At 37.8% G+C, this 13909-nt stretch overlaps 1 protein-coding gene across 2 annotated transcripts; it reads left to right on the forward strand.

Annotated features, from left to right (window-relative positions):
- Positions 1–297: 297 nt before the first annotated feature.
- On the forward strand, positions 298–13452 carry trappc13 (trafficking protein particle complex 13). Of its 2 annotated transcripts, XM_036140449.1 has the most exons (13): positions 298–439; positions 2236–2304; positions 5624–5723; positions 5805–5889; positions 5972–6099; positions 6866–6938; positions 7219–7263; positions 7595–7612; positions 11065–11198; positions 11288–11486; positions 11589–11689; positions 12894–13041; positions 13122–13452. In XM_036140449.1, exons 1-13 carry the CDS (start codon positions 394–396, stop codon positions 13227–13229), a joined length of 1254 nt encoding a protein of 417 aa, XP_035996342.1. In that variant the 5' UTR covers positions 298–393; the 3' UTR covers positions 13230–13452. The 2 variants fall into 2 exon arrangements, with proteins under 2 accessions (XP_035996342.1, XP_035996344.1); XM_036140451.1 differs by lacking the exon at positions 7595–7612.
- Positions 13453–13909: the final 457 nt, after the last annotated feature.

Genomic DNA, 13909 nt, shown 5'->3' on the forward strand with positions numbered 1-13909 from the left:
TCTGTTTTTCAATCGAGCTGTGAGTTTTAAGTCCACAAAATAAATTCAAAAGAAGAAATGAAGCAGAAAATAAGTATTATTTAACTGTCCAAAAGAAGCAAATGTGAAATGATAAAAATACATATAGAAGTGCGGTGATGTATACATCACTAAAATGTATTTAACGTAAATTATCTATATAAACAGTCGTATTGCCATGGTTTTGAGAAAAGACAACTAAAAGGATTCCTGTGTTTTTGTAGTTCCCGTTTTGGACTATTAGAGGCAATACTCCTTGGTGAAAACGGGAACGAAGAAGACTTTCACTTCCTGTGGGGTCAAAGTGTGGCAGCTAGCAGATAAACAACCTGTTAGCCTAGCGGCTAATTAGAGCAAACTAAATTATCTGCCAAAATGGATGTAAACCAGGCGAAACAAGAACATTTACTCGCTTTAAAAGGTAATTGCAGGACTACGGCGCGCATGTTATCGTTACCGAATATGTTCAGCTGTAAAAAGGTCATTATTTATGTTTTCATCAGGCTGTTGCTTCAGCTCTTAGACGCTAATAGCGCTGTTAGCAACCTTTAAATATATATATTTTCTTAATATTAAGCGGAGATTTGCGGTAGCTGTGCATAAACTGGTAACTGCAGCCGTCATGGAGGTTGGCCGGACATGAATTTGTCAAAGTTTCGTCTTCAAAGACTTAACCAAATTAGCTTTAAAAAAGATAGCTCAAAAAAGCTAATTGAACAACAACAGTCAAAGTGAGAGACAAACTTCGTCTCTTTGTGTGTTTGTGTAACGAAGTATGCTTACAGCTATTTGTAGACTTTGTGCCTTAGTTTTCTACTCCTTTGACAAAGATAGATATTTAGTCTGTGATTAACTGAATATTTGTAGGTGAATTATTGAAAATGATCACATCACTTGAAAGATTACAGAGGATGGAACATGTATTTATTTAGCCGGGTGACCTACATGATATTATGCACTAGACTTTTTACTGTTTTTTTTAGTCTGTCTAGGTTGAAGTGAGCTTTCTTCCCCCAGACATATACATTGATTAAAAAAAAGAAAACAGATTACTGATGAATATTATACTTAGATCAAGCAAGGTAAAACTTTAGCATTTCTCCAAGATTTTCTTCACTCCTCCATCATCCTGATGATGATTGGGCTTTTTCTGAGAATTATTGAATCTGTACCACTAACAGAACAAAGCTCTGTCCATCTCAAGTAGAAGAGTTCGCATGCCCACTATGTCAAATTCACAAACTCATTCATCATCAAGCTTTATCTTGTTTTGTAGGGCTAGCATGTAATTCAAACTAATTATATTACAGCTAGATAATGTGCGGTTAATATTAGCCTATTACATCTAATTGTTGGACTTTGCCTAGAGGATTTTGCACATAATGCCATAAGCACCGGTGTAGTTGTTTACATTAACATATTGATTATCCACATAACAGAGCATGCCGCAATATCAGAAGATATCTAATGAGTAATCAGATTCCTATCAAGGACCTGGCAGCTACCTGATTTTGCTGTTGTGTAAAAACACAGAGCTGTTGTGGAAGATCCATATGTGTTGCCTGACTTCACTGACCTTTATATGCCAATGTCTAATCAATATTCCCAGATCATTTGGCTTCATAAAATAACCAATAAGGGCCTGTGTAAATTCCACCCAGTTATCTATAAAAGCTGTGGGCAGAGCCGACTTTGGTCCTGAGTTGCTGAGGCAGGCTTTAAATGTATTAAAAGGGAATTTGTGCCCAGATTAAGGTGTGAGGTGGAAAGCAATTCTTTCTTTAAAACCTCTGTTCAGACGATAACTATTGACATTTTTTCCCTTCTTTTGAATTGTTTCTGGTAGCATGTTGTGATTAAGCTTTTGATATTATAACCTTCTGCAACTAGTTTTATGTGGATTTTTTTTTTTTTTTTTCTGAAGTGGTCCTCTTGGTTTGTTTCATTGTATTTTGATGTATGTAAAAGAAAACAAGAGTTTTTCTTTTTGCTTTGTGAATTATTTTATTTGTCAATGCCATTCCTAAAGTTGTCGTTTGATGTTATTAACGTTCTAAGGGAATTAAAGGAACCTCTTTGTTGCAGCTTAAATATCTTCATAAATATTACAGGTACACATGTTTCATTAGAGTGTCACCTTATTCTGCAATGAAAACATCCCAATAATTGCTCGTCAGCGCGTGTCCTGTCAATAACCCAGACCATTTTACTTTACAGTGATGCGGTTAACAAAACCAACTCTCTTCACAAACTTACCCGTGACGTGTGAAGATCGAGATCTGCCGGGTAAGTCCACAGCAATGAACCTCAGCAGAATTTAGGTTTCCTGTTTGTTTTTTTTTTGTTGTTTTTTTTGGGGTGGGGTTGTTGTTGATTTTGATTATTAGTATTCTTTTAACGTTAGGTTGAAAGGGTCAGAACACAACCAGAATTTTGGATACTTGCTTCATAAGTTCACCTTCATGCAACACCATACATGTTGTAAGTTAGTGGGAGGAAAACTGGACACTGGGGGCAAACAAACACAGAAAGATGTAAACCAGCTAGAGCTGAATATAAAAAAAAATAATACAATTAAACGTTTTGGTTTATATTCAGAATCAGACAGACATACTTTAATAATGCCAGGGGGAAATTACTTTTGTTACACGCTTCAGATATACAAACATTTATTTATTTGTATATATATATATATGTATATGTATTACAACATTCCGCACAAAATATAAATATATGCATGCATGTATGTGTGTATGTACCCATGATATTCAATTCATTTTTAATTTATCTATTAAACACAATTTCACAACAAATGGCGTCTCACGGGACTTAAGATGCAAGACAAACAGGTCAAATTGGTGACGAATCAAAAAGAGTCCAATTTTCTCCAATTTATTTAAGTTAAGATCAATCCAAGTCACTCCAGTACAGCTACTCATTGGGAAATAAATGTAATAGAGATTTAATTTTTTTATTGTAGATTAGAGTTATTTTGTGATAGTTTAGAGCTGAAATAATACGTGAAAAACAAATCTCATTAATTAATTATGTAATTTAAAGCCAATCTCATTTGAGAAATCTTACCCTTTCAAGATAAGAAATTCCATTTCTGTTTTCAATCACGGCTCGCTCATTGCATGTCTCATCCTGAAAGCATTCCGTAGACCAGAGTTAGGTGAATGTGGTTTTGAGACTTTTTGATCCTTTGAGACGATCGTCTCTACACCACCTGTCAAAAGGTTGGACTCACCTTTGTCATTCGGTGGCTTTTCCTAATTTTTAGGACTTTCTACATTGACACCATGTGTCAACATAGTGAATACATCAAATCTGACTCGCATATAAGTGTTGTGAAATAGCTCAAAATTTCTTGTATATTTTAGCTTTTATTAACAGCTAAAATGTACAAGATACAAAGATAGCTTATAAAATATACAGTTACTGCTTTAATCACTGTTGGTCTTTTCCTGATGAGCTTCATGGGGTTAGTCACCTGAAATGGTTTTCCAACTGTCCTAAAGGAGCTCCCAGAGGTAGTAATAAAAATAAAGACCAATGAGAAGGTGAGTCCAAGCTTGTGACTGGTTGTGTGTATCAACCTGTATTCTCTCTAATAGTCTCCCATCCCACACTGGCATATTTAAATAATTTTGAATACATGCAACCAAGCTAACGTATGATGAAAACCTTCAACAGCAACTGTCATAATGAACTACAACTTGTGTTGCGGGTATTTAAACATAGCTTTAGCGCTAACATCCCTAGACTCATAGAGGCAGGACATCTTAGACTTAGGAGTTGCTTTGTTCCCTTTCAGCGCCGTGCAGCTTGGCGCAGCGCTCTGGTAACCGAACGCCACAGCAGCCATAAATCTTGCTGACACTTCTAGGCAGCGTCTCTATTTATGCAAAAGGCAGTGAAGTGAAAGTATATCTTGAACCTTCTCCAGAGTTATTAGTTGTATGTGACATCCACAGTACGTAGCGGCTGAATATCTTTTACCTGTAAGGTTTGTAGATGTAGCCAGACGTTAAGGATGATCTTATGGATAATTTAATGGTGCACGGTAACGTCACAAAAAATATAATGTCATGGATACAAGCCTATTTTTTTCTGTTCTTCTGCAAAACGTCCAAAAAAAACAAACTGTGTTTCTGAAATGCTTTAGGAGAGGAAAGTTACAGAGTACTAATTTCTAGATTTTTATACTTTGCTCAATGGGGCAGATTCATGAAATAATCATTATTTACCTGATTCTTTTTAGTTAATCTGATTCTTTTTAGTTATTTAACATGCAATTTTAGGCTCTGATGTTTTTTTTTTTAAAAAAGGGTTATTTATTAGGTCTACTTTAATGTATGAGTTCACCCTATTATGTTTTTTTTTTTATATAAAAGTCACAATTTCTTTGCTCAGAAAGTACCAGTAAAGCTTAACATGGACCTAAATAAAACTCAAGCAAATGTGATTCATTTAGATTTTGATATTCTATTTCTAAATAAGAAATTTAACAAAATATAAGCTTATTTGCAACATAAGACATTTTATGTTTTTCTCCTTTTTTTTTCACTACTTGGACAATAAATACAAACAAGTGGAACAAATAAACTATATTTGGGTTTTTACAAAGCCCTCCTAAGTCTGCCTATGGTTGTCATGATACTAAAATGTCAAACTCGATACCAATATTAAGAAAAAAAAAATCAATTCCATTTTCAGTACCGCAGGCACAAAGTTCTTTCTGGTTAGGAGCTAAAGATAAGATTAATTATAACAAGACTAAATTGTATGTTGCTTAATTGGGCCAAAACCCAATAAGTCTGGGACAACACATCTCTACATGGGAGCTCAGTCCGACAGAACCCCATCACTGGGCTGTCTGTGTCCGTCAAGCCACTCTTTAAAAATATAGCATTAGCTTATGTCTTCCTGAAGGGTTACTACTTCACTATTGCAGGTACAGGAGCTTTACCAACCAACAGGGGATAAATCGTTTTTATTGCAGTTTATGAAGATTTAATTTTTGGAAGGTCTGGATTTTTTTTCTGCCACTTTACTCCTTGGTCTTCCATGAAACTTTGCACTGGCAGTCCCAAAAGGGGAAATTGTTTTGGTAATAGCATGCAATGTTGAATATATATTAAAGAGAATATACCGTCGAACACTTTTTAATTCTAAGATGAGGACTTTAAGTTATTCACATTTACTTATTGTTCTAAGTTAGTTTGATGTTAGCAATATGAAGTGAAGCCTGTTCTTGGACATATACTCAAACTAGCTGTTGTGTAACACCACCAGCAGCAAACATTTAGTGTCATATTTTCATTGTTTACTATGGCGGGGTCCGCCATCTTGTTTTCCAAGCTTGTTTCAAAACTTTTAAGTTTGAAATCAGGTCAACTACCAGATGAGATTATTAGAATAAAATGTATTTAATTAATTTAAAATTAATTTAATAAAAATCATTTCAGTAATTTGTTTTTATGAAATGAAAGGGAGAATTTTTTTTTTTTTTTATGTTTAAGCGATATTGCTCATGTCACCCCGTTTCTCTGTCTGGTTTCTGGTTGTCTTATCTTTTTGATCTCGGTTGGTGTCCTGACAGGAGACCTGTTCGCTCAGCTTATGAGAGAGGACCCCTCCACCATCAAAGGAGCAGAAACTTTAATGCTGGGAGAGATGCTCACTCTACCTCAGAACTTTGGGTAGGAAATGTCCAGTTTTCTTGTCAGAAGCAATTTATTTAGTTTTTGTTTCAACACAATCCCCTCTTTGCACGGCTTCAGGAACATTTTCCTTGGCGAGACCTTCTCCAGTTACATCAGTGTTCATAACGACAGCAACCAAGTGGTAAAAGACATTCTGGTGAAGGTACTAGAACCACTCGACACTAACCTGAAAGCTTTGGTCGGTGTTTATGCGTCATTGTGATGCGTTACCTGATTCCCAACAGGCCGATCTGCAGACAAGCTCGCAGAGGCTCAACCTTTCCGCATCAAACTCGGCAGTGGCGGAGCTCAAACCCGAGTGCTGCATTGACGACGTCATTCACCATGAAGTCAAAGAAATTGGAACCCATATGTGAGTCTGGACTTTCTGTGCGCTGCATTCAAATCCAGCTGTTCGCTTGTCTAAACCAAATCCCAGGATGCAGTTCCTCGCAGAAGTTTTCATACCTTTTGATATATTAAAAAAATATATATATAAATTTAAAACCACAAACCGCTTTGTCTTTTATTGAGATTTATATGTTTTAGACCATCACAAAGTAAAAAAAAAAACGCACTTTACTGTGTGGTTCAAACATCTTTTACAAACAGCATCTAAAAAGTAGCACATGCTATTGTGTTCAGCCCCATTTTCTCTAATCCCCCTAAATAAAATCCAGTTCAACAAATTGCCCTCAGAAGATAACTAATTAGCAAATGGATTTGTGTGTAATCCATATAACTACACCTGTGTGTAATTTTATCCAGGTATAAAAAGATAAAATCTGTTCTGTGAAGACCCCAGGTCAAGTTTTTTGGCATAAATTAACAAAGGTGTGTGTGTGTAAAAGAAAAGTAACACCTAATTCTCAGCATCGACACATGAAAACGTGGTGATGCTGGGGGCCGCATCAAGCTGGGGGAGGTGCTGGTGTTCACCACCATTTTCCTTCTACTTCACAATTATACGCTACTTTGTGTTGGGCTGTCACATGATTTTCTAGTAGAAAACATTGAGGTTTGTGGCTGTAATGTGACATAATGTCAAAAGGTTTAATTGCTACTAACACTTCTAAAAGGCTGTGTACGTTTTGGGTGAACAGAGCTGACTTTGAAACCCGCTCTCCTTCAACTTGCAGCTTAGTGTGCGCGGTCAGCTACACCTCTCAGTTTGGGGAGAAACTCTATTTTCGCAAGTTCTTCAAATTCCAGGTGAGATATATTTGAGTGTTCTCATTAGATGGCAGCGAGTGGGCAGATCCCGTGCAGTCTTGGAGGAGACTCGAGAAATGCCACAGACCCACAAGAGTGCAAACGCAACCACCCTTCCCCGCTTATAGTCATCTGCCCTCACCGGGAATGAATGAAGCCCCGCTCTCTTCTTTGTAGCGTCCTTTTAAATCTGACTGTAAATATCCGTCTGTTGTTCACCCGAATGGAAGCACAGTGTGATAAAGCGTCAGCGTTTAGTTTTCAATCTATTTTCAATCAGGTTTTGAAGCCGTTGGATGTGAAGACAAAGTTCTACAATGCAGAGGTAAGTGCTTTCCGTCATATTTCGTGCCATAGTCCGGAACATATTTCCAGCTTCTACTAGAAGCAGTTAGCTTTGGATTAGATCTACTTGAAAACCCCCCGGATCCCCAGAGATGTTAAACGGGTCACAATCTGCTCTGCTGGAGGGGCGTCCTTGTGTCTGGAGCTCAGAGCTGGAGATGAAGGGGGGTTTTTTAAGTAGAGGCAATATTTTTTTTTTTCCTCTTTTTCATGTAGTATTTTTGTTTCATGTCCAACTGCATATATTCATTGTCACCAATTTTGCATGTAACCCCATTCATTGTGTCTTGTATTTTTATTTTCTCCATTAGAGTGACCTCAGTTCTGTGGTAATTCTTTCTTCTGTTCTCACGGCTGAACGTTTAGCTTCTCCTAATCCTTACTGGTGCTGCAAGACCGTGGTCTTTCCGAGCCCACAGAAAGGTGCAAAATGGAAAGAATGGGAGTCAATGTTTCAAGATGATTGTCGATGCCGCCACCTACATTGTTAATAGGGAACTAAGTCAACTTCCATTGGATTTCCTGTTGCCCTTTCTTTGGACGCTCATGCTTTCTTGCACTTACTCTGCACAGGGCTTGGAGTAAAAAAACTGAAGTTTGTGGTGTGAAATTGTGGTGGGTGGGGGCTGCATTAATTAATTAATTAATTAGTCGGTAAGAATATGCAAGGCAGTATTTTGATTCAAGTATTTGGAAATTTTTAAATATTGTTCTGATGCAAGTACAAGTAATGTAACATTTGGATTCTTTCCAGTAAACTGCGAGGTTTCTTCAGAATGGCTTTGCATGCAGCACACATGCTAAGCTCTGTGATTTCATAACGATTTAATTGTTCAGTGGTTCATGGGCAGATCCTGGATCTGGAGTTGCAGGCATGAACTAATCTCTGCTTTTTCCTAATTGAATTTCATTGTTTACGGTGGAGGTTGCACAGACAAAAGTGACAGCTAGGAAGTTCTCTGGTCTTCCCAAAGCATCAACTTTACCGTCCTAAAAACAAAATAACAAAAAAAACAGTCCTCTACATGAGGCGTGTTAAGAAAACTCATTTGTGAATTACTTTCTTTGTTTATTTAGTTAAATTGAATAATTATTTTTACTTTTAATGCGTTTTATTCAAAAAACAAAAAAACAACAACTCAAGCCACGAATGCCCTAAGATATGAACTGGCGATCGAGAGGAGCACGACGCTCTTCAGTGATGATGCCGTTACCGAGAGAAGACTTGAAAATGCTATTAACTATGTCAGTGAGAAGAAGGAAACAGCATTTTCTATTTAGGCGTCTTCGCTGCTCGTGAAAGCTAATACAACATAGATGCTAATCATTTCCTCTTTGAAATTTCTTGCTTTAGCAGTTTTGGTGGTTTAATGCCTGAAGTATTTGGGTATGAAAACAAGCTTCTACAGGCTCATCGGCTGAAATCTCTTGTTTTTGTCAAACTGGTGAATTAGTTCTAATTAGTTGATTTAGAATTAAAATGTCAACGCCTAACAATTTTTGTGTTTGTTTTAAAATGGTAGACCCTGTCTTTCGTGCCTCTGCTCTTAATACAAGTAGCTAATTAATGGCCGCTTAAACCAAAAACCTAATTAGAATCCTGGTAATTATAGTTGATTTAGAGAAATTCAGTTCAGCAATCAGCCACGGACTTTGGTTTTATTATTTTTCCAGATCTTGAGTATTTAAAGAAAGAAAATGGCTTATGAAAAAATTATTGACTTTTTATTCTGTTTCCTTAAATATTTTAAATTGATCTTTATTGAATAGAGAACATTTTACTGCTATATTCGTGTGATTTATATCAGTTACACAGCTACAACTCAACTTTAAACTTTATGACATGTATTGATCAGTTCAGCTTTACCGAGCTCTCTGAAAGGGTTTTTATTCAGTTTTTTTCATGTATTTTTATTTAGCTATTTTCTCTTTAAGACTACATATATTAAGATAAGTTCAAATGAATGTATGTAGCAAAGCACACTGAAAAACAAAATCGAATATATAGCCTTTTATAAGGCCATATATTAGGACGTAACTGAGTGACAGAATTTACTGATAGAAACTCAGTAAAATGGTTTTAAAATGGGCATTTCACAGCTTTTTCTGTTATCTGGATCTTGTTGGACCAGATTTATGGACTGTACCCGGTTTTATAACAGCATCTGGTTAGGTACCTAAAAACAACAAATTATTTAACATCTATCGGCAGTAAAGGTATCAAAATAAAAAAAAATACAACTGCTCTTCTCAATCTAAATGCAGTGTAAGATAACTGAGTCCAGATTTTAGAAAATCAAACTTCTTGACATCGAAGTGCTGTTTGTGATCATCAGACTTACTGAGACATTCAGTCGGGCTAAAATACTCTAAACAGAGTTTGAAGCTTCCTTCATGCCAAATCACGACTGCAGTTTATTTGGTCTTACTTGCACAACATGATCTATATTAAATAAGACCCAAACAAATGCTGCACTGCAAAACAAAAAACTGAACAAATGTTTGATGTGAAACAAAGATCACCGTCACTGTGCAGCCTCCCCTCTTCATGCAGCTCAGCACTTGCACTAACATATTGTTGAAGCAGGTACACTGAGCAAACCTGGTAGAACGTAATTCTTCAAAATGTTTCTGGGTTTGTTCACTGGGTCAGGTTAATAGTCACTGAATGATTCTCACATCGCCCGAAGAACAGCTCAAAGGATAGGTTCACATTTTTTCTGTGTTTTTATCCCTAAAGCCTCTTTTTTGTTATGGCTAAAAAAAAACAAAGTTACTCTTTTGTTCTTAGGAATACCATTCATTTGTAATTTGGACTCTTTGGATAGAAAAAACAAGTTTTGGAGGATGGCAATAAGTCTCTTTTTGACTTGTGGAATACTCAATATGCCTGCTGTTCTGTCAGGTTGTGATAGAGAGCAAGACTTTCAGCAGGGAACAGAAAGGCTAAATGCATTATAATCGATTTGCATTTCTTTATTTTTCATTTGAGCTTTCCAATGTTGGAAATGTTGATGCTCATTTGGAAATCTCAAAGTTAAGGTATGGATCAACATTCCCCAGCGATTTAGACGTGGAGAGTAGTTTTAGTAACGCTAGCTGCACTGATCGCTAAAATAACATGCTAAAGGTTTTAAAATGGCTGCTCTGTAATAAGTTTTGTTTTAAGATAAGATAGAAAATTGTTTTATTGTCCCACATTGGGAAAATTTAGATGTGACAGTGGCAAAGACACAGAGTTAATCGCAATAGTAATAAAAAAAAAGTTAATCTAAAGTTAGTTCGAAAGAAACACCAAGAGTAAAAAGTAAATGCCACAGTATTGCACACTTATTGAAAATATGGATGAAATATTTAAGTTTAACAGTGGAGAAAAATCTGATTATTACAAAATAGTAATAAAATCGATTTTTTTTTTTTTAAAGGGATTGGCTTCATGTTACTCTTGATTCTAGTTTACGTAAATAAGTAATGAACAACCACAACAGTTTTTAGTGTTTTGCTAATAACCTCTTATTTTATTTCTCCTAAGGAGCAATCAAATAAAGCTTAAACTAATATCGGCAGTTCAAAGCTTTACAAAAATTTTCTTTATGTAGCTACTGAAACGGACACGTACCGCCTCTTTAAAAATGGGAACTTATCCTTTGAGGCAGCAAGAGATCATTAAAGCTAACCCTAATTATCTAACGTGTTGCTCAGTTCACCTCGAAAGAATACGTCACGCGTTATGGTCACGGAGAAATACCAGTGTAACCCTCCAAAACCTTCTCCGTCACAGACAGACGAAGTGTTTCTGGAAGCTCAGATCCAGAACATCACCACCTCTCCCATGTTCATGGAGAAAGTGTCTCTAGAGCCCTCCATGATGTACAACGTCACCGAGCTCAACTCTGTAGCAAGCGGGGATGAAGGGTAAAAGCAGCCGCGCCTCTCTCTCTCTCCGAGCACAAACTGATGCTGAGGTGCCCTTAATGCTCACCGGTGGTTTGTCCCGCCGCCAGGGAGTCGACGTTCGGCAAAATGTCCTACCTGCAGCCCATGGACACGCGGCAGTACCTGTACTGCCTGAAGCCGAAGCCGGAGTACGCCGAGAAGGCCGGCGTCATCAAGGGCGTGACCGTGATAGGGAAGCTGGACATCGTGTGGAAGACTAACCTCGGGGAGAGGGGGAGGCTGCAGACCAGTCAGCTCCAGAGAATGGTATCAGAGGGTCTCCCCTACGGGTTCCTCCTCACGCCGATAACTACGGACCGCCGCGCTCTGTGGCTGCGTTCTGCTCACTGCTGCTTGTGTATCCTCCAGGCTCCGGGATATGGAGACATCAGGCTGTCTTTGGAGGTCATCCCTGACACTGTGAACCTGGAAGAACCGTTTGACATCGTCTGTAAGATCACCAACTGCAGGTGCAGACCTCCTTAAAAAGATCCTTAACCGTCACTATGACACGGTATCAAAGCGCTCCGAAATGTGTTTGTTCCCTTTTGTTTATTTTAGAATCTAATTTAATAAGAATATGTTTAAATGATTTTGTTTATTGAAGGCAAAAAGCTTTCCAAGCCCCTAAACCTGCCCCCCTTGGCAGCGTTAAATGCCACCAGGGGTTTGTGGAAACTTGTAACAACCCAAGTGGACTCAGCAGTTTTGGCAAGACGTTCATGTCTGAACAGGATCTTCTCCCATAAATCTTGGATTATCGAGATGTTCTTCAAAACCTGACATTTGTTTTCCCTTTTCGGTCAGAAGAGATTTTTTGTGTTGCAGCTCTCTCATTGATGCCAATTTTGCTCCTTTTTTTAAAAATTGTTGTTCATGAACTCTGACCTTAACTGAGGCCAGTGATGTCTGTAGTGCTTAAGCTGTCATTCTGGGGTTATTCTTACCTGCTGGATAAGTCCTAGTTGAGCTCAATGGGTCTTTTTGGTAGGCTGACTCTTCCTGGGAAGGTTCCTCATCGTTCCACCTGTCTCCAGTTTGTAGACAGCGACTCTTAATGTGATTTGCCACAGTCCCAAACCCTTAGGAATAAATCTGTAACCCTTTTCCCACTGCTAGACGTCAATGGCTTTGGTTGTCATCTGGGTTTTGATGTCTTTACATCGGGGTAAGATGTATGATCGTTTAGCCAGCAGTCAGACTGGTTCTTTTTTGCCGATATCTTGATTCTGCAGGTAATACGGCCTGGTTATGACACGTGAAACTCAACTCCTCTTTTAAAAACTATTGAGTTAATCAGTTATTTATTTTAAGATAGGCCCAACAGCAGGACGCGCTCACGATCACCTCATGAGTGCCGAGTGAATATCAAACATGTTTGATTTTCATCCGACCGTCCGATTCCTGATCGTGGGGTGGTTGTGAGAGGCTAATCGCCCCTCGGTACCCCCTGTATACTACAGGACGCACGATCAAGCTGAAACTTGGCCCAATCCAAAAAATTCTCACATGACTAAAGTATCGTCCCAGAAAGGGCAAAAAAAAAATCGTACAGTGTACGCCCAGTGTGCCATTAAAAAAAAACACTATTGAAAAAAAATCTGAGAGAGCTAAATACTTTTTCTGACCCGACAGTCTGAGCTGACATCCTCCCTTGTGACGCTTGTGTTGCAGTGAAAGAACCATGGACCTGGTGATGGAGATGTGCAACACGAGGTCCATCCACTGGTGCGGGATCTCAGGACGGCAGCTGGGGAAGCTCACTCCCGGCGCCTCCCTCTCGCTGCCGCTCACAGTCTTCTCCTCTGAGCAGGGTCTGCAGGTACGAGCCAGACCTCCTGAAAGCCACCTTTCATTCCTGTTTTATACGTTAATTTTCATGTTTTCTGCTATTTGTTTCAGAGTATTTCTGGACTCAGACTCACCGACACGTTTCTAAAGAGGACGTACGAATATGACGACATTGCACAAGTGTGCGTGGTCTGCCCGTTTATGAGCAATGAGTGCTAGAAGTTTTACTCGTCTTTTTTCTTTCTCTTTTTTTTTTTTGCATTTGAGATACGAATGGACCAACCATGGAATTCTGCACTAATATTTGACTCTTTTCTTTTTTTTCCTACTTAAGGGGATGATTCTGTATTTTAGAATGAATTGTTAATATAAATTGTTTCCTTTGACAAGAATCATGTAAATGTATGTAACTTAATAAATTGTGTAAACTTTGATTCCTTCACCAGTACTAACATGCGCATTGTTACGATACTTTTGGTGGATTTTGCTATCAAAACTTTTAAAACTGTCACAATATTCCATCTGAAGGCTATTTTCTTTATTTTTAAATAATCTGCCGCCTTTGGTCTGATTGTATTTGTGTATAAATTAAGATACACTCCTATATAAGGACTTCTTAATACGAAGGATGCCAAAGAGTAAAAATTATGAACAATCTTAGTTTTAGTTTAATTATTTTAACAAGTAATGCAAAGCAGTTGGGGCAATGTTACAATTTGTCCTTACAGAGAAGATATCTCCCAGTGTCTGTCTATAAAAACATTTTGCCCAGTGAAAGCAGAACTAAAGGTTTTAGAAGTGTAGTTATTTTGTTACATTTACATCCTGCCTTCTTCGAAGCGGTTCAGTGTGCTGTATTGTTATTTAGTAAAAAGCCTTAGAATAAATGAACTTATAAC

Source organism: Fundulus heteroclitus, chromosome 8 (genome assembly GCF_011125445.2).
Source record: "Fundulus heteroclitus isolate FHET01 chromosome 8, MU-UCD_Fhet_4.1, whole genome shotgun sequence".
NCBI lineage: Eukaryota > Metazoa > Chordata > Actinopteri > Cyprinodontiformes > Fundulidae > Fundulus > Fundulus heteroclitus.

What these genes read in the sequence shown, in the direction of transcription:
- trappc13 (XM_036140449.1), top strand. Translation starts at nt 394, where the DNA reads ATGGATGTAAACCAGGCGAAACAAGAACATTTACTCGCTTTAAAAG. An exon ending in AAAGAAATTGGAACCCATAT is followed by an intron (nt 6,100 to 6,865) that starts GTGAGTCTGGAC and finishes TTCAACTTGCAG; the next exon opens with CTTAGTGTGCGCGGTCAGCT. An exon ending in CCTCTGAGCAGGGTCTGCAG is followed by an intron (nt 13,042 to 13,121) that starts GTACGAGCCAGA and finishes TATTTGTTTCAG; the next exon opens with AGTATTTCTGGACTCAGACT.